The following is a 20,683-nucleotide window of genomic DNA, read 5'->3' on the forward strand; positions in this document are numbered from 1 at the left end:
CATGCTGGCCACAGGGCTTGGAGAACACCAGAATGGTACCTTGGAAAAAATGCTGATGACTAGCAATACTGAAGATTGGTTAAATAAACCAACAATATCACTGTTAAAAAATGAAGCAGCCTTGTACATACTGACAAAGAAAGATCTCCAGTATATGTAAGCAAAAAAAAGTGACGAGCAGAAGATTGTTTTAATATGTGCCAAAACCAAGATAAAGAATCCATATCAGATTTATTTGTGTGTATTAGAGATACTCTGTAAAGATGCATTTAAAAAATAATCTAAGCACAGTAGGGGGTGGTGAATCCTGGGCCTATGAAGGACAATGAAGAGCAGGACACTGTTCTCCACCTTTTCACACTAACTGGCTTTTGAATCATAGGACTAGGCTATCTATTTAACATACAATGTGAAATATAGAACATCTGTGTAAAGAAGACAAGGAGGATGACAACAATGAAGAGGCCAGTAAATGTGGCCCTCACGAAGATCTCAGTGGAAGCCAGATTGGAGAGGATCAAGGAATACACAGCCCGTGAGGAAACAGAAACACTGAGTGTACGTGTATACAAGCATATGCTACACACTTCTATATATAATGCACGAGCTAACCTTGGGAGGGTAAACAAGGAGTTGGTATCGGTGGTTGCCTCCAGGGGAGAGAAATTTGGGATTAAAAAACACTTGCCCACCTATGTAATTTTAATTTTGTTCCATGAACATTTATCACCTATCCCCCAAAATAACAATTTAAACAAATAAACTGTGTTAGGAAGAGGGAAGGAGGGAAGGGAGGGAGGGAAGAAGGAAGGAAAGAAAGACGAAAGGCCCGCCACTCCTCACTTCACAAAATTTAGTGACAATGAGGGCCCTCTTGTAGGGGCCAAGAGGATCAAGTTGGATTTTTTGTTTATCACTTCCCCCCATTCCAGTCTAAGATTCAACAGGGGACATTGGGAAGAACAAGCGCTCTAAAATGTGATAAACCAGGGGTGCCTGGGTGGCTCAGTTGGTTTAGCATCTGCCTTCAGCTCAGGTCATGATCCCAGGGTCCTGGGATTGAGCCCTACAGGGGTCCTTGCTCAGCAGAGAGCCTGCTTCACCCTCTCCCTGCTTGTGCTCTCTCTGTCAAATAAACAAAATCTTCAAAAAATAATAAAATGGATAAACTGAATTTTGAATAGCAGCTCTATTACCTACTGGTCCCATGAATTTTAGAAAGTTATTTAACCCTCAGCCTCGATTTCTGCATCTTAGAATAGGGACACTACTAAGTACAGCTCATACATTAAATTATGTAATCCTGAGTCTAATCCAACATGAGGATTAAGGGCACTGAACCCCTGTACAATCAAAAATCTATGTATAACTTTTGACACCCTCAAAACTACTAACAGCCTACTGTTGACTGGAAGCCTTCCAATAACATAAACAGAAAATGAACGTATATTTTGTATATTATGTATATTATATATTGTATTCTTACAATAAAGTAAGCTAGAGAAAAGAATATGTCATTAAGAAAATCATAGGTAAGAGAAAAATACATTTACAGTACTATATATATATTTATTGGAAAAAAATCCTCGTATAAGTGGTCCCACACAGTTCAAGCACATTTTGTTCAAGGGTCAGCTATATTAACCAGCTTCCTAGGAAAGCTTGGGAATGAGTGGGATTTTCTCTAACGCTCTGGCACAAAGAACATGGTCACAGGAACAGTCAATATTGGTATAAAAAAGAGAACATGAGAGGTGCCTGGGTGGCTCAGTCAGTTGAACATCTGACTCTTGATTTTAGCTCAGGTCATTATCTCAGGGTGGTGAGATCAAACCCCGTGTTGGGCTCTGTGCTCAGCACCGAGTCTGCTTGAGATTCTCTCTTTCTCCCTCTCCTTCTGCCCCTCCCTCCGTGTGCTCTCTGCTCTCTCTCTCTCTCTCTCTCTCTCTCTCTCAAAAATAGTAAATAAGACTATGGACTCTGAAAAACAATCTGAGGGTTTTGAAGGGGCGGGGGGGTGGGAGGTTGGGGGATCCAGGTGTTGGGTATTGGAGAGGGCACGGATTGCATGGAGCACTGGGTGTGGTGCAAAAATAATGAATACTATTACGCTGAAAAAATAAAAATTTTTTTTAAAAAGTAAGTTTTTAAAAGAAAAAAGAAAGAAACATGAGGCACAAAAAGAGGATTTTGAAATAAAATTCCAAAGTATAATGAGACAAGCTTGGGATCTGGGGTCATATAGAACTGGCGTCAAATCACAGATCTACCATTTACTAGCTCTGTTACTTTGAGAATGTCTTTTGGCCCTTCAGAGACTCTTTTTTTTTTTTTTTTTTTTTAGTCTCCTGTAAAATAGGAATACTGTCACATTAGTAATGAAAAGATTAGAAATTATGCATCTAAAACTCCCAGAACATAATTGGCACTTAGTTATGGTGACTTTGATGGTCCCCAGTCCAGAGCTGAGTCTCCCAAGCACACAAAAACAGCAATGCCAATTTCCTACTGTGCACTTCCATTCCCTTGTCCCTTCCAACCAGCACTCAAAAAAATAAAAGCACTTCAGTTATCCCTTTGATTTTTCAAGTACCTATGAGGTCCCCCAAAGAATTCCCTCCTGCCCTTTGAACTTTTAATTCATTCTCAAATGATTTACTGGCTGCCTGGCCTCCAAATGACCATACTAGCAGTCATGTCCTTCCTCTCTGAAGCTCTGTCCCCTTGATAACAAGAGTGCCCCTGATGGGGTTTACTATTCCCACATTCTAGGAGCATGCTTCCAAAACAAAACTTTCAGCTTTGGAAGGATCTTAACGGAAAGAGCAATAAGGAGCAAGCTAACATTCTCTGCTTCTTCCACCAATGCCTGTGAAGGCTGAATCATCGCCTCTAAGACTTTCTCAGACTGTGTGTATTCCCTTCAGGCTTACTACGTTCCTGATAAGGACAAACACTTCCTGGGATCCCCTTGAGCACTGTTCCTCGAGTTGGTTCCAGTGATTCAAACTCTGCAGCAGTAGTCTGGGCTGGAACGAACTAAGAGAAGGCCCCATAGTGTGTATTTTAAACTGTCACAGTATTGCCACTATGAGTTTCAGTCTGTTCCCTTTAGTGCCCTGACATGACCTAATTGACTTCCACAGAGACAGTCAGCCACCAATTAGATTAGACCCCATTAAGAAGGAGAACAGAGATGGTTCTTCTGGGCCCTTTTCAGCTTTCTCAGCATTGAATAAAATAGTGAGAAAAGGAATGTCATGGTCAAATAATGAGGACACTTAAGGCACTGGGTATAAATACCAGACGATGACTCACATCCAAGGCCAGTCAGACAGAACACGTTAGGGCTTGCTTAAGCAAAAGTGGAAAGACACACACACACACACACACACACACACACACACAGAGTATGTTCACATAAAGCTACCTCCTTCGGGATGAAGCAGTGAAACATCTGAGACAGAAGACTCACACTCTGCTTTCCCCAAACACATAGCAACAGGAGGGGTGGCTGCTGTTCTCAGAGTTTCAAAACAACAGTTCTCAACAGCAAGGGGAATGCTGTGATCATCAGTCAGCAGGCCTCTCTCACATGCAAGCCTCAGGAACATAGCTCACACTCAAGACCTGCAGCAGCAAGAAATCCAACTGTTGCAAACCAAACTCTAAGCAGCTCAGAGACCAGCAGGTAACCACCCCCAACCCCCACTGTCATCAGCATCCCTCACATCCAATGCTGTATCACGGATCTCTCTCAACTCCCACCTGTACTACCACTTCCTTCTGTGTGTTCCTTCTATCCCTAACTCACATACAATGTGTGTGTGTCATTCAAGTCTCACCCCGTTTAGTAGGTGTCACCAAAGTCATCTCCTCTTTTGAATTTGGAATTGGAAGGGGAAAGATGAAAATGACCAATTACTGAATACAAAATTCTTGCTTGACTCTTCCAGCGAAACCACTAAGGAAAGACTATTTTGTGCTCTGTGCTGAGGATGATGATGAAGATACAGAAGATATAACCTTTGTCCTCTAGAAGATTTTGGTCCAGCAAGCCAGACACAAGGCAGCCAAAGTACCCATAGATTTCTACTGGAAAATCAGAACTCCAGCATTCCAAAGAGGGAGAGATGACTTCCACCAGGAGCAGACTGAGATGATGCCCTTGTAGTTGAGAGCTAGGGCTTGAAGGTTAAGCCCAACTGGAAGGGGCAGAGATGAGGACAGAAAAGCCAAGGCACTCAAGAAACATCAGGATGGGGAATTTGGAAGCCAGAGTTTCCCCAGTGTGTCGGGGGACAGAGAGGAAACTATCCTGCCTGAAAACCTGGGTCCTAGAAGGAATGCTACAAGTAAGACTAAAGCCAGATGGAGAATGGTCCATACACGAAGCTAAAGCAGTTCGGGCTCTATTTTACAGGTAGCAGGGAACCATTAAATAACTTTAAGAGGGGGAGGGGAATGATCAAAGGGAGGGAAACCACTAGGGAGGTCACTACAGTAGTACAGTTGTTCCAGAAGGAGGATTCTTCCTGCCTGTCCCAGCTCTTGCAAGATCCTCCTTCAAAGCTGCCCTCTGTCTGAGTTCACTGTTTCAGAGCTCATTACTATGCATCTCTTTCAAGCTGGGTGAGATATGAATGACATTTCTTATTCTGAATGAGATTCCTAATGTTGTACTGAAGTTGGGTCAGGGATTGGAGTAGAAGTAAAAAGTCGAAGCTTTATTCACCCAGATCTTCCAGTTTAGAAGGAAGGGACTATGATACATCATTTCCATTCCTGTAATAGCATTGGGTGGCTTGGCCCCTGGGGTCACTGGTCTCTTGTAAGATCCCAACAGCAAAGTGGGGGCAGAGAGAGAGGGAGAGGGAGACAGAGAGAAAGGCAGGAAAGAACTGCCAACATAGGGCAAAACCTGATTGTCAAGTGCTTTTCTGGGGCCTGTTCCAGATCACTGTCACTTACAGGCTTAGACTAGAGCTCAGCCCTAAATTAGGACTGTAGCCTAGAAGCCTGGATGGGAGGTGGAAGGGCCCCACCTGGGTCTTAGCAGTGGGAATTAACTCTCCCTGATCCTTAATTCTTTTGGCTTTTATTAGTGGCTGGAAGGGGAGAGGGATGTAACCTGAACCCTAATGCAGCTGAGAAGGGCTAAGAGCCAAAAAAACCCTCCTAAAGCAGATATAGTATGTGCAGGGCCTGGGCAGGTTTCAGAACACTGCACATTTCTCCAGCCAAAGGCACAGGAAAATATGAAAAATTACATATTTAACCCTTTACATCCAGAGGGGGAGAGTATCATCTTCCTACTAGGACTCATGCCACAGAAAGAAGTTAGCAAGCTGGCTCCTGTAAAAGCCAGAGCACTCAGATAGCCTTTTTCAGAAAAATACCTCCAGCAGCTAGATACTCAAGTCAACTTCAAATATAAATTATAAGCTATTTCACCTAGACAGAAGAGTTAGGTAAAGGAACCCAGGTGCCCATTGGCCCTTAGCCGGAAGTGAGTTCCTTCTACAAGGAAGGAGGGAGGGAGGGAGTGAACAGACCAGGTTCTGCAGCACAGGCATCTTTACAACATTCTGACTTTTAGTTCTTCACCATGCAGAAAAGTGGGTAACACTACACAAAAGTAATGGATCTAGAAAGAACATCTCAGAAAGATGGGGGCAGAAGACAGATGGGTAGGCCCATCTGCACACAAAATTAACCTTTCCTGATAACTTCATTAAAGTATAACATGGCATCAGCGCTAAGGTTTGGGTCAGATAATCACTCCAAATTTGCAGAAGTCTCTTAATAATAAAGTGGCATTTTCTAGCCAGATTTGCAGTGAATGAGTTTTTGAAGCAACACTCCATTTCCTCCTTATTTTTTAAAAGATTTTATTTATTTATTTGTCAGAGAGAGAGAGCCAGCAAACACATAATCAGTGGGAGCAGCAGGCAGAGGGAGAAGCAGACTCCCTGCAGAGCAGGGATCCTGATGAAGGACTCAGTCTGAGGACCCTGGGATCATGACCTGAGCCAAAGGCAGACCCTTAACCAACTGAGCCACTCAGGTATCCCTGTCTTCCTTATTTTAACATAAGAATCAGGATGAAATATGGTAAGGATGCCACTGAAGGCAGTCTAATCATACTTGCAAGCCTAACAATGCTTTTTCAAAGGTCACATTTAAAGATCAATACACTGTAGAGATATTAAGAATGATAATATTCATAGGTTAATAATACTACTCTATGCAGAATATAAAACTGCTAACAACAAAAATGCAATCCAGACTTGAAACTCTAGCGGTCTGAGGTTTGCTTTACTCTGCCTCCATGTTCTGTTTTTCATATAGAGAAAACAATCCTTAAACATCTTGGCAAAAGTCAACTGATGTTTTTTAACTGCCTCAAACCTTTTAACATTTCAAGCTTCATGTCTGAAGTTTGGCGTTTTGACAGTTTCATCTATTTTTTGTCTGTTTGATTTGTGGACATTCCCATCACCTGAAAAGTCCAAAGTTAGACGGAACTTCGGCCAGTAACACCTCAGGTGACCAAGCATCCTGGCAGATTGGAGGAGATAAGACAAAGCCACCACCAGAAAAGCCCATCAAATAACAATGCAGGCCTGTTCCAATGTCTGTTGGAGCAGGGGCTTGTCTGGCAATTAACTAATTTCCAGAACAATCAGCAGATTGGTAAATTGTCTATGTTAACCATCATGTTCCTAAAATAATGATTTGCTGTTTCAAATGATCAGGGGCCTTAAATAAACAAATCCTTTTTTTTTCTCCAAACAGTCCATGGAACTTCTTAACTGGCCAGGCCTATAGATGCCTGAGTCTCAGAAGACCCAAAAATGAATGAAAACTGGTTGGCCTTCCTAATCCCCATCACCACTTTGAAACTTTTAGCTTAGTTATACTGGATTCATCTCTGACCCCCACCTCTCTTTCATTTCTTCAGATCCAAGTGGTGTGTATTACCACTAACCTCTGGCAACTTGCTAGTGTGTAACAACAGCACATTACTAAGACGGCTGATGGCCTTGAAATGCCCCTCTGTATGGTTCAGTTTTGATTTCTTCAAGTGAGTGCTTGGGTGGCTGGTCCTCTGCCAGGTACTTTACCTTTAAGACATTAACTCTGATCCTCCAAAAACAAAAAATCTATTCTATAACCCAGTTTTCTGGGTTCTTCAGCAGAGTTGGCTCAAGTCCATTCATCTTTACATTCCACCAATCTGCAACAGTCAAGCAGATCCCCACTGACTCATTTATCTCACCACACAAACAGTATGACATTGGGCAAGTTAACTAACCTGACTATGCCTCATTTTTCTCATCTCTAGAATGGTATTGATAAGAGTTCCTAAGTGTTAAATTGGAAAGCCACTGTCTGGCCCGGGGTATGCACCATGAAAGTATTTGTTAGAAAACAAATAAAAATGACCTTTATGGAGCTCTGTGCTGGTTTCATAGGCTGCAGGAAGACTAGTCTAGTTCCTAGAACAAACACTCAATAAATTTAATGAATGAATGAACAGGCAAATAAATGACCAAACACATACCCTGTACTTGGGTAGCTCACGCTGTTAGTTCACCGTGGGGTGAGAAAACTGACCTCAGTCTCCTGTGTCTTTAGGACATGCAGCAGTGTCTTTAGCATACTAACTTGGATGAATGCCTTTCTTTCTTCCTAACCTACCTAAATTCTACCTATCTCTCAAGGCCTAGCCCCAATTCTTCTTCCTTCTTCCGTAAAGCTCCTTGACCACATCAGTTCCCAGTGAAATCTCTTTCCAATAAATAAATTTTGTTCTTAGATCCTATCCCATTCACCACTTAAAGGTTTTTGTTTCCTGAGCTTGCAATAATGGTTCTCCTCAACAAAACTGTCACTTCCAGGGAACAGGTCTTCTGTGGTGGCTATCTCTTGTATTCTCTAGTTTAGAGTTAGGCACTTTACAAAGTACTAACAAATATGTGTTGATTGGTTAGCTGATTGATTGATTGATTGATTGATTGGAGGCTTAGCTGAGAGCTCTTAGGTAGGAGCCAAACAAGGTTTAGCATAGACTTTCAAATTGTTGGCTGTTTAGACATTAGCCAGAAATCAGGTCTGGTCTTCCATCTTCTGGCAGCAGAAGACATCCCATTAAAGGTGTCCTGCCACTTTGCATCGTCCCAAAGATTCCACAGCTGCATACAATTCTTTTTTTAAGTTCAAAATTCTCTTAAGAGAATTTTTGTTTAATATGAGACACCTGTGGAATGCTTTTTTTCTTCTTAAATCACATACACATCTAGTGTTTATATGAGATAAAGGATAAAATCCATCTCTCTCCCTCTTGGAAAGAAAAAGTGTGCGTATTATCATTTTCATTTTGCAAAAGAGGAAATTGAGACGCAGGGGGAAATGACTCACCCAAGAACACAGCAAGTGAGTGACAAAGCGAAGGCTGAACTCCAGGGCTTCTGAATACAAGACTGTACCCCTTACCCTGATTTGAGATTTAAAACAAAACAAAACAGAATCCTTCCTTTCAGACTGATCCCTGAGGGGCATGTACTGGTAATGTTGGTTTTGGTACAAAATTATATTTCTCTCATTTCTTTCTCCCTCTCTTTCTCTCCACCTCTCTCCTCCACCCCCAGTCATTTTTCTCTTTCTTTTCTATTTAATTTCTCTATTTCATTTCTTTCCCCAACCCCCAGCCTCATATTCTTATCCAGTTCTTTTTTTTTTCTTTCTCTTTCATTCATTCATCTATGTAAACATGGTATTATGGAAAGAATCTGGGATTTGGAGTCAGACAGATATAAATTTCAATGCCAGCTTTTCTACTTCTGGTATATCTTAGACTCTATTATTTCACTTCCCCGAGCCTCAGTCCCCTCATCTGCACAGTGAAGACATCAGTATCTACCCCAAAGAGTTACTGCAGAAATTAAATGGGAAAACATGTAAAACACCTAGACGCAGCAGGATTTGTGACACAGCGCATCTATTACCTCTCCCAGTACTCCATGTCTAGGCCTTGACTTCCCTTTCAGTTTAAGAGGCATATGTATGCCAGTGGAGTTTCCAGGGTCTCACCTTGTCCACGTTGCAGCCTGTTGTCTTGATACTCCTTGACTGCAAACTCAAACTCATGCAGAGCTCCAAACTCTCAGTAAAGCCCTCCAAAGAACATGAGAATCAAGACCTTGTTACTCACCCCTGAGGCTCCAACATGTCATCACTCACCCTCTCAGTCAGAGAAGATGCCATCAAATGCTGCCTACCTGCAGTAGTTTTCATGGGAGCTTTTACTTAACATCAAACACAAGCAAAAAGAAATGGAAAACAGCAAGGCAGCTCAACAAAGACAAGGCTTTAGCTTGTCATCTTCTCATAAGCAAAGATGGGGCTGCAGCCATGAGATTCTAACCCCTTTCCAGAATAACTAGTTGAACCAGCTTTACTCCCAGGTCTACCTTGTATCACCCCCAACCCCCAACCCCAAAAGAAAAAAAAAATCCATTTCTGATGGACCGTGAAAGGCAGTATAGAAGAACCATTCAAAAGTTTCCTGCCAGAGGCTCAGGAAGAGAGCCGAGCATACAGCTGGGATTCTGCTGAGTGGCACGAGGTTGGGGGCCAGAAGACACCACAAAGGGTCTGTCCATCACTGGGCTTAACCCTTGATCTTGTCAAATGAGTCCCACTTCTCACATTCCTCACAGATGTAACATTAAAAGACTTGAGTGAAAGTTAACAGACCATGCCTCATGCCATCCCTAAAAACATACCAGGAAACAGCCACTTCTGGGAAGATAGGAAGTAGTAGTGTGGAGAAATGCCATGCACTGTAACGATTGCCTGCTGTCAGTTGCCATGCACACTTCCACAGCCCAGACCAGGCAAGGATCCTGGAGCCCTTCACAATCCTTCAACAAAGCAGAGGCTTGCCCCACAGAGAGTCTGAGAAGAAACAGGAGGGTACGGAGAGGTGAAACAGCAGAGCAAGATTACTCTGCAAGTGGATGAAAAAGTATCAGGAAAGCAGCAAAGGGCCCGTCCTCTTCTGCAACAGGATAGAGAGAGACACAGGGTGAGAATCTATCCCTCTGATCCAGCTATCAATTTGCTAAGTGTCTTCAAACTTTATCAACCTTAACTCTATGAGCTTCTCTTACCCCCATTCATCCCCCACCAGAAGCATGGCTGAGCCAAGAGGGACAAAGTTGGTGCAGCAGACTAGAAGGGCCCTCTGTGACCAAAGGAGAAAAAAGGTTGGGTTTTGGAGAGGGGGCAGAGCAGCCAATGAATAAACAAAGAGGCAATGGCACTTGAAAGAGTCTCATGCTCTTCTGACTGAGCTAGCCGGGCAGCAATGGCACTTGAATGAGCCAGTCCAAAATGTAGGCCTCAAGCAACTGGTGCTGATGGGCGGGGACTGGGAAGCAAAGACTGGACAGGAAAGAAGGGCAGCCTGGATGCCCGGAAAATGTGTCTGCTGCTACTATGCAGTGCTCATTCTGTGACCCAGTACAGTCATAGACTTGTGCTGAATGAGGAGGGAGTGGAGGTGAAGTCAAAGGGGAGGGGCTAGTCACTTTGAGAAACCAAGTCATCTTGATCTTTGCAAGTTTGGTGCCCAACCAGTATGGCTATGAGCCCAAGTAAACATGCCAGTGTGATGTGAGGAAGAACGGATCATCCCTTGCAAAATTAATGCCCAAGACAATCTTTCCACTTGGCCTGTTTACACTGGATGTGGCAAAGGGGTGTAAGGAGATGAAACTCTACCCCATCCCAGTCACTGGAATACAATCTTTAGCCAGGAAAAGGAAAGATCTCAACTTATTCATTAGTGACTTAGTTGAAGTCTGTCTGAAGAGAATTTTTCAGGAGAGCACCAGGAGACAAAAATCTGGCTGCATGGAAATTGAGTGAAAGTGACCTAGGTATCAACATAAGCAATCACTGTTTGAAAGGTAACCGGTAAGCCTGGGGCTCAATTTTGGAGAAAAACTGAACCATATATACACTGTGCACATACACCGCATCTGAGCATCAGGAATAGGAACACACTGATAGGAGTAGAAACCCCCAACCCACCCAGGTCTGTGTAACAGAGATTGTGGAGCACTTGCCCCTAACTTATGAATAAATTGTTCTCCAAGAAAACCCTTTTTGTGAATAAACAGCTTGGAGCTTTGGATAGTTTCCTATAGTCAGGATATTGGAAAAGAGCTTAATCCTCATTATTATGGAAGGATGAGAGGCCTGGAGAAGAGACAGTGGAAGGCTAGGAAACGTGCCTTTCTGACACAGTGTTTTTGACAGTGGCTAAATTCACAGCAGTTCTGGAGAGGCCAATTTAAAGATTTTATTTATTTATTTGTCAGAGGACAGAGAGAGAGAGAGAAGGGAGAAGCAAGGGGAATGGCAGGCAGAGGGGAAAGCAGGCTCCCCACTGAGCAAGGAGCCCAATGCGGGGCTCGATCCCAGGACCCTGGGATCATGACCTGAGCTGAAGGCAGAGGCTTAACCCACTGAGCCACCCTGGTGCCCCTGGAGAGGCTTGTTTAATCCATGGGGTATGACTTATGAAATTATACTGATAATACAGTCCCAGATCAGGGCTTTAGGAGCAATAAAAAAATATTTGCCCAACTTAGGTGTCAAACTGGTAGATGTGAGGGGCTTGCAGAGACAAGGCTGTGGGTGCAAGGCCTCCAGCAGCAGTGACTCTTATGGGTATTCCAGGTATAGACAGAAGATCTCAGAACCCAGGGCTGGCAGCAACAGCAGGAGTTTTGCACCCCATGCCAGTGGTGATGTGCAGGGAGATGAATATCTGTCAAGGGGTTGGGACATAGACCGTTGTATCTAAATTCCTCCATAAGGGCTCTGTAAGTTGGAGACTATGTCACACAGTCAGCATCTTCAATCTTGGAGACACCGATTTTTCTCAGAAGGAGAAAATTCAGGGCAGAGAGGTTACTCCTACAAATTCCAAGCCAAAAGCTGATAAAAAATAAAATAAATCTGATCTTCTAAAGTTCTGATTTTGACACTCTTCATTAAACTCTACTTCTTCTATGATACAACTTCCTTCTCTGTAACTTTTTATATAAACATGTATGTTCCTTGAGGTCAGAGCTTGTATCTTCTCTCATCTTGCTTAGAACACTTCTCTCAACACTATCCTGGGCTAGGCATGGGGCTGGGGCAACTCTAAAGAAACAATAAGAGATGAAATATGTCCCTCCCAAATCTATTACGTGGCTGTCTCAGATGTCTAGGTAAAGGTCTTTGGCAGGTAAGGCTTAGCAGCAACAAAGTACTCCCACTAAAAGGTTCTGCTTGACACAGGGTCTTTGTATGGCATGGATATACCAGAAAGAGCCACAGTGATCTTCAGCTTTATTGTTTTTTCTTTGTTTTTTGTTTGTTTGTTTGTTTGTTTGTTTTTTTAAGGATCCAACTCAACCTTGGTCAGACTCTTCTAACTTACTGTATTCAGCTGCAGGCTCCATAACTCAAGAGGAACAGGGACAGGCTGGAGTGCATCCAGAGTGGGAGGAGGAAACAGGAGAGGAGGCTGGATCTCAGATGCCAGTAAGGAATAGCTGAAATTGCTAGGGCTCTTCAGCCTAAAAAGGTGAGACAAGCGGACATAGTCTTGTGTCTTTGGACCCAAGACAAAGAGAAAGCATTCTTGTTTTGTGTGGTCCCAGAAGGTAGGGCTAGGACCCCCTGGATAGAAGGTAGAGGGATGATGATTGCCACTCAGCATATGAAAAATTGCCTATAGTCAACTGGCTAAGAAGAGAGTGAACTCCCCACATGAGCATAAGACAACAAACTCAGAGCTACTAGACTGAAGGCTAATGGACTGGTTAAGATTAAGTCCTGGAAACCCCCCAAAGGCCCTCTTGACTCTGAGAATCTGTGATTCTAGACCTCCTCCAAGAATAGCATTAGATTAGCAGCCCTGAGTCAAGGCTGTCCTTTGGTACTTGATGGGGGTGGGAAAATTATTCACTTTCCTCAGATGGGTTAGCATCTTTTCCACCGTGGTTATGAAGAAGCCTAACTATAAAAACTGTGATGGTCCTTCTAGATAAACCACTCCACAAACTCCAGTCTCAAGCCTGAGTCTCTTTTTTCTCTTAAAAAAGAAATTCCTGGGAAGGGGTTGGGGAGAGCAAAAGGGGAAATCATTTAAAAAAATTTTTTCAAGGGACAACGCTCAAATGTCTTCCAGCTGGAGTTGAATTATTTTCTTTGTCTGAGGTTTTGGAATGGGAAAATCCTCTAACAGGCTTGGCCTTTTTCACTTTAGGGAGCACATGTGTGGATCTCAATAGGGTACCAGGTATATTATGACAGCCAGCAGGCCCCGAAATAGTGTGCCCCCAAAGCTCAGCCAAGGGTTACCAGATATACCACCTGTCCTTCTTGCTCTACCTCCCTCCAAACTTCTTTGTATCTTCCTGGAGGGATTCCTCCTCCAGGTCTCCAAATGCCTGCTACTCTCTGGGACAGTTGAGGTAATGAGACCCTAGATACCTTTGCTGATTCTAGAGGCAGATGAGGGGGGCACTAATGTAAGTACCTAGGCTGGACTAAGCTCCCAAGAAGCACACCCCATGAAGGTCCCTTTGTGAATGTCAAGCTCTGGTCTGGGGTGGGCCTTGCCTGTAACACAACTATGAAGGCTTCATAGGAACTACTGGTTCTCATATACCATTACCTCTGCAGCCAGCAAGAACTCTAACTCGCAAATTTACTGCCAGCCACAAGATGGCCTCAATCTGACTTAACCCACGTCCTCTTGAAATTTCAACTGCCTCTTTGTGTGCTTCTTCTAGAAATAAGGTCATGGTGGGGATGGGGAGGAGGATGGGAGGGAACTAAAAACAATGTAAAGAGCATTTCCTGCCATCTTCCTAGGCTAAAGATGGCAAACAGTATGAGAGTTTTCCCAATTCATTCTCACGTCATCTTTAATAATAAAGATGGGACAGGTATGCCCACACCCATTTAGCAAATAGGCATTTAGGTCTAGAGAGGGTAAAATGACATAGCAACAGCAATGCACAGCAAGTGGAGGAGGTGACGTTTCCTTCTCCTCCAAGCTACTCTCTCATCCCACTCTACTTTGTTCTGGAGCAGTCTGGAACAAAGCCTCCACTTGCTTCACTGTGCCTGAGGGAGAATGCTGCTGAAAAATGGGCCAGGAATAAGGCAAATATGTAGGATAAGCCTGTCTTCTCCTCCCCAATTTTTCTCCTTCTCCTGGATCCCCACTGATCTCCACCCCCATTTTCCCCCCATCCTCAGCCAACCTCAGACACATTTCCAAGGACTCACAATGAGTATAGAAACTTCATGCTATGGTCAGTAACTCTCTCTGTCTCTGTCCATCTGTCTCTCTTTCTCTCTACCTTTCTCTCTCTCTCTCTCTCTCTCTCACACACACACACACACACGCATCACAGAAGGATAAAATTTGAATATCTGAGTCCTTTGAGAAGCTCTATTTGATGCAGAATCATTGCTGCCAGAACCTTGGAAAGGTCACCCATCCCCATAGAATATATTTTCCAGTACAGGGAGCCAACTTCATGGATGACTGTCTACACTGTAGAGGGGGACCCCTAGGTAACAAACCAGATAAATATGATTAGAAGAGAATCTCTACTTTATCCAAACAGGATTCCTGGGCCAATGAGGTAGTATAAGATGCTAACCTAAGGAATTAATAACACCAAGTTCATGGGCCCAAGTCCCTTGTGGGTTATGTTTCTTTGGAAACATCACAATGTACAGGGAAATCATAAGCCATCCCTTAACACTTGGGATAATCAATAGCAGGTTTTTTTAAAAAAAAAATTTCCTCTTTCTTTCTCACCGAATTGTGAGAAGACTACACCAGTCTCCTAAAACTTGGGCAGCTGAATTTCCTACATTTGAGGAACTCACAGGGGCCAGTAGGAATCAACCATTTCCCAACCTGATCATTTCCTGGTCCAAAGTTCTCCCATGACAAATACGAGGTAGCCTTTTACATTCTCTGTGATCTTTCCCCACTAATCACCCTTTCTCAAATCCATCCACTCCTGAGAGTGGCAAGCTATCTCTAAGCATGTATTCCACACCAGACTCCAACTGTTTTTTTCCATGACACCAAAGGAGGTCCTCCAGCATTTCCCACCATGATTCTTGCACCTTACCTCTTTCTCTGCCTGACCTGAGATCCTCACAGTGATTTGGAAGCACTAAAATAGTCCTCTCCTCCTCCTTGACTTCAGCAAGGAGTGTCTGTAATCCAGTTCCTCACCTACTGTGGAACCACAGGCTGGTGTGGAAAGAGTCACTGGGAGAGCTGTCAAGACTAGATACACCCCTGAATGGTACTGCCCCATGGCCCTTCACAAACTGCAGTACTACCAGAAGAATCAAGAAACTCTCCAAGTGGTAGAAAATATGACGGACTTGGACCCTAGCCCTGATTCACTGTATGGCAGACCTAGACAAGCCACTCAGGGCATCATGGCCTCCGTTTTTCCATCCATTTCTCCACAACCTTCCCTGACTGTCTCCCAGGGTGATTGGAAGAGGCTTATGAAATAAGGGATATGGAAACACCATATAAATAGTAACACTGTATGCAAATGGAACAAAGCCTCATCTTCATTCCACAACCCTTCTGAGAAGAAAAGGGCCAGAGCTAGCATCAAAGATTGCCAGCTGGGCTGTCAGTCTTATTTAAAGACCACCCACTTGAACCTTGTAATAGACATGAGGACACCTAAGCCCACGGAGGGCAAGTGATGCACTCAGGATCTCAAAGCTAATGAGTGGCAGAGCAGGGGCTAGAACCCAAGGTTCCAATCTGCCATTACAATTCTCTTTCTACGGCCTTCCATCCCATCTGCATGTGTGTGCAGACTGATGTTATTTTCGAGAAGAAAACTGTATTGTTCTGAAGCAAGAGGAAACAAAACTAAGTCAGAAAAATGAAAAAAGGACTAATGAAATATGCCACACAGTGCCTTAGCAAGAAAAAAATACAGGCAATCACTGCACTTAAAAAAAAATAGTATGGCCCCTTTACACAATGTTGGGGCTAACTAGGTTATATACAACTGGCTTTTACTGCAAGGTGCCAGGCTGTTTGAGAGGAATAGGATAAATGATTTTACCCCCTGCATACCTAAATGTGTGTAATAATGAGTTTTCATATAATAGGGGTCAACTGTATGTTCAGCAGAAAGGGAATCATTAAAAGGCACCCTGCCTCTCAACACACGAGTCACTTCCTCAACAGCTTGGCCAAGGAATCCCTCATCTACCCTCAAATAATCCCCCAGCCAGACCACAAATTGCTGGCTGCCCCATACTTAGTAACACCCCCTGCTATGCTCAGCACGGGCTCACAAAACAATCCAGGGCCATAGCAGTAAGCACTCTCTGGGGCGCTTCTCAGGATGGCTCAGCCCCAGAGAGAGGTGAAAAATGACCTCTCCAAGATAGGCTGTCCAAGCAGACTGGAAATTCTGTGGATGGTGTAAGGAGAAAAAGAAATTGAGGAACTGCCAGACCATGGACGAGTGCATAGCCCATTCTGACCTTGGTGGAAAGAGGGGAGAGAGGAGACTGATTAGAAGAAATTCCTGAAGGTCAGGATTCTCGCCTCCCCAAAATGGTCGTTTGAGAGTGTTGCTGTTTTCTTTGCTTTTTTTTTTTTTTTTTGGAAAAAAAAAAAAAAAAAGCTTATTAACTCCCTCCAGAGAATATTGAAGGGAGAGTGCCTTAAGAGGGGACGTGACAATGGGTGACAAAGGCATCTCAGGGTGCTTCCAAATACATGACCACTGTGGGGAAGGGAGAGCCGGATGAAGATAGGGGTTGGTTATTGATGTTTCGGGAGGCCAAAGACCCCAGGTTTCCCCGACAGCTCCTCAAAGTTTTCCCTCAGGTACCTGAGACTGCTCAAGCTGACTGGTACACCCCGTGGCAATACTCCAGGGTTCCTAAGAGGGTGGGCCCCAAGGCCTGAAGGACCTCTCCACTACAAGTTAACTAGTACGTCCAGTACAAGGGGAGATGGCAGCACAGGTTACTGGGGCGTGTGGTTGGGCACTGGCCACCCCCTGCTGAGATGTGACCTCCCTTACAAAGCCCAAAAAATAGTGACATTTGTTCCCTGCTGAGAAGCCACATATTTCTATCTCCAGCCCAAACCCACGTCTACAACCTCAACTGCAATTTGAGTGGGTTGGAAGGGGAAGAGTTTTTCAGATTTGAGCACTTAAGAGAAACAAAAACAAAACACACACACAAAAACCGGGATGAAGTTCGACGAGTTCCTTCCCTTGGCAATCTGGCGTCTCAAGGTGAATGGCCCTACAAATCTCTCTTCCCGGTAACAGCCCCCGCGGCCCCCACAGCCCCACACCTCTACCGCGGATGGCTCCTTCGCGGGGAGGTGAGGGGGAGGTTCCTGGAGCACTCAGGAGAGCTCCTCTCCCCTGTCCTCCGCTGCAACTTGGCTTCCAGCAGATCACAACCTCCTAAAACAAACAAACCCTGGCGGCGGCGGCGGCGGCGGCGGCGGCTCCAGCACAGCTGCGCTCCATGGCGCAAAAGTTTCCTCCACACTTCTCAACGTGCAGGAAATCTCGCCGGCGCTGAGGCAGGACTCCGGAGGGAGGGAAAGGCCGAGCCGAACCGGCAGGAGCAACGTCCGGCTGCTGAATGGATGTGCGCGCGTCCGGCCGTGGGAAGTGAGGCTGACGAAAGCCACCAGTGCCTCATCTCCGTTCCCACACCAGACCCTCGCCCTGCAACCTGCCCGGTTGGGACGACCCGCTGGTTGGCGGAGGCGCCAACGCTGCTAAGAGAGCTGCCAAGTGCCGCTGCCCGTCCCCCAGGGGCGCGGGAACTTCCAAGGAGAAACCCCCACCAGCCACCACTTCCTCCAGCTCAAACTGAGGGGAGCAACCGCCCCGATGTGGAGGAGCAAAAAGCTGCCCCCAGAGCCTCCCGAGTGTGTGCGCACAGGGCTCTTAGCCCCGGGCCAGCAATGCTCCCACCCATGCTCCGCCACCCGTCAGGGGTGTCTGCGCCTGGGCTGGCGGCAAGACCCCTCGGTTCTGCTAATGCTCCACAGGAGGGCTTTCACTCCCAGCCCCACCGAGTTTCGAAGTTGATTTGAGGGCCGCGTCCCGCGGCAGCCTGCGCACCCGCTAGTCCATTCAAAGTTGGGCACCGCTGGAACAGAGGCGCCAGTTCTTACCTTAGACACCGTGAGCGGTTCGCAGTGTTCCAGACCCCCCTTAAGGGTGAAGCCCCAGGGCGCCCCCCCTTGCAGCTGCACAGGGACGTACTGGAAGGACCCAGGCCGGTTCTCCATCCTCGGCTCGACTCAGGCGCCGCGGGGCTCCTTTTCCGCGGGGGCTACGTTGCCTCCGCCCCCAGCAGCTCCGCCACCATCGCCCTCCAGCGCTACGCCACCCCGCACCGCCCTGCTCCGCCTACTCTGCCGGCTGGAGACGCTCGGGCAGCGGGCGAGCGCGAGGAGGAAATGACACGGAGCTGGAGAAAGGGGGAGAGAGGGAGGGGGGAAAGGAGAAGGAAAAAAAAAGAAAAGAAAAGAAAGAAGGAGAGGCGGAGGGATAGCGCGTAATGGACAAGAAAACGGAGCAATGGGGAGGAGCAGTCAGTGGGACCTCGCCTATAGGATCGCTGGGGAGCGGGCGCGAGGCAAGGCCTCACATCAATTGTTACATTGTTTCATTCAAGCTGCTCCCCCCACTTTGGTCCTCCTCCTTACGGCTGGGTTCTCCGCCCCTCCAGCCAGCGGAGGAGGGAGGTGAAAGTCGTTAGTGTGGATAGCCCGCGTGGCCAAGTGGGCTGAAACGCTGGCTTCCCGATTAGCGCGTTCATGTTTCTCTGACTGCCTTTTTCTTCTGAAGGTCCCCAAACCGGGTCCTGGGAGGGTTATAAGGCTGCTAATTTGTGGACTTTGCCTAGAGGGATGGAAAGTGGAGTAAGCAGGCCAGCGAACACAGTGGGGCTGTGTGTGTAGGCTGCTCAGTGTGTATGCACTAGGTGTGTGGGGTCATTATGAAACATTGCCCCGGAGCATAGTTTAAATAAAGAAACACTTTGAGGATGCCCCCTGCCCGGGCTTAGCCACACCCTGGCTCAGCGCTGGCGTCTGTGGGTAGCACTGTGCTTGTGTATGTTCCAATCTGGAGTTTCTGGCACGGCCTTGCACTTGCCCCACTGAGATGACCAAGCCAGAAATCAGCAAACTGCTAGCAGATTAGTAGTATTGTTTCCACTTCTAAACAAACCTATAGGAAAGAGCATCCATTGATAAGCTGGCCAATTAACAGTGTTGTGCCTTTTGGAAGAATCAGCTTTTAGACAGGATCCAGACATCTCTGCTCATCTGTTCATGCTCCAGGCTGTAGTTTTTGAGCTGGGCATTTAGAACAGACCACACACACACACACACAGTAATAGTCTCAAAAAGTGAACCTGTTATTAAATCTTATGCTGATTTCTCAGTCTTGACCCAGACAAGTTCCCTACTCTCCCTGGGGTATTGTCTCTAGAGCCACGTGCAGGCAGTACGTTTTTCAAAGGGCCTCACTCTAGCAGGGAAAGTTTTGACAACTCCGTTGTGACTCAAGGGGCTCTTCACTGCCTCTTGCCTGTTCTGTCTCTTGCCCTCTTCCTGTAGAGCTTGTTCCTCATCACCAAAGGACACACTGTGGCTCCCTGCCTTCTACAGTCGGCTTTCTGTGGACAAGGTTCCCACTCTTTACTACTCTTCCCTCACCTGTCAGACTCTTCCCCTTGCCTGCTGTGTACCCTGGCAGGCCAATGAAACTTCTCTCATGGGCCTCCTTCCCTCCCTCCCCCAATCTTTCCTTCTCAGCCTTCTAAACTGTCTGCATGATATGATGCTGACTTGACTTTTCTTTAATAAAACTGCAATTTGGGTGTTTATAGCCTCCCTTTTTAAAGTCCTTAGAGATGATTCACAGAGGAAACCACCTTCAATCTTTTAGACTTCTAGCCTACAAAAACCATTTCGATCATGGTCACTGTGTTTTGCATTTCCCCTCCTAGAAAGCAGAAAACTTGAGAAAATGGCATCTCAATTTCTTGACTCTTAGTTTTGTGTCAAACTATGACATTCATTTACTCGATCCCATCTTGAAACTGAATTGAAACTGATTTTTTTTCCTTTTTGTGATAAGACTCTAATCTTCATGATTATTGCTTGGTGGAACTCAGCATGTTTCAGTCTTAACATATTGAAATCTGCAAATCTCAGTTCACAGAATAGGTAGTCATCACTCAAGGTCTACTAGAATTATGTGTCTAGACTAGAGGAAGAAGTGTGGAAGAAGGAGACACATATATGAGTCCTGGCCTTGTCACTAACTAGATGGGTGACCTTGGGCAAATCACTGAACTATTTTTAGTTTCATTTTCTTCTTTTGTAAACTTCAGCTAGTAAACCCTAAACTATCCACCTCCCGGGCCTGTTGAAGGCTAAAATGAAATAATACATATGAAAACACTATGTCTTCTTGCACTCTTCATTTTATCCTTTTTACTAATTACTGCATAAGTTACCTAGCCCCTGGTGCAAAGAGCACAT

At 45.3% G+C, this 20,683-nt stretch overlaps 1 protein-coding gene across 2 annotated transcripts in view; it reads right to left on the minus strand.

The window, feature by feature from the left end:
* Nucleotides 1–18,792, minus strand: part of SHROOM4 (shroom family member 4) — a 207,963-nt gene extending 189,171 nt beyond the window's left edge. Inside the window, exon 1 of one of the 2 annotated variants that reach the window (XM_032331862.1) lies at nucleotides 18,299–18,792. In XM_032331862.1, coding sequence (XP_032187753.1) covers nucleotides 18,299–18,415 — 117 coding nt within the window. In that variant the 5' untranslated portion in view covers nucleotides 18,416–18,792. The remainder of the gene's footprint in view (nucleotides 1–18,298) is intronic. The other variant, XM_032331863.1, reaches the window with a different exon arrangement.
* Between the last annotated feature and the right edge of the window lie 1,891 nt (nucleotides 18,793–20,683).

The sequence above is a fragment of the Mustela erminea genome, chromosome X (assembly GCF_009829155.1).
Source record: "Mustela erminea isolate mMusErm1 chromosome X, mMusErm1.Pri, whole genome shotgun sequence".
Classification (NCBI taxonomy): domain Eukaryota; kingdom Metazoa; phylum Chordata; class Mammalia; order Carnivora; family Mustelidae; genus Mustela; species Mustela erminea.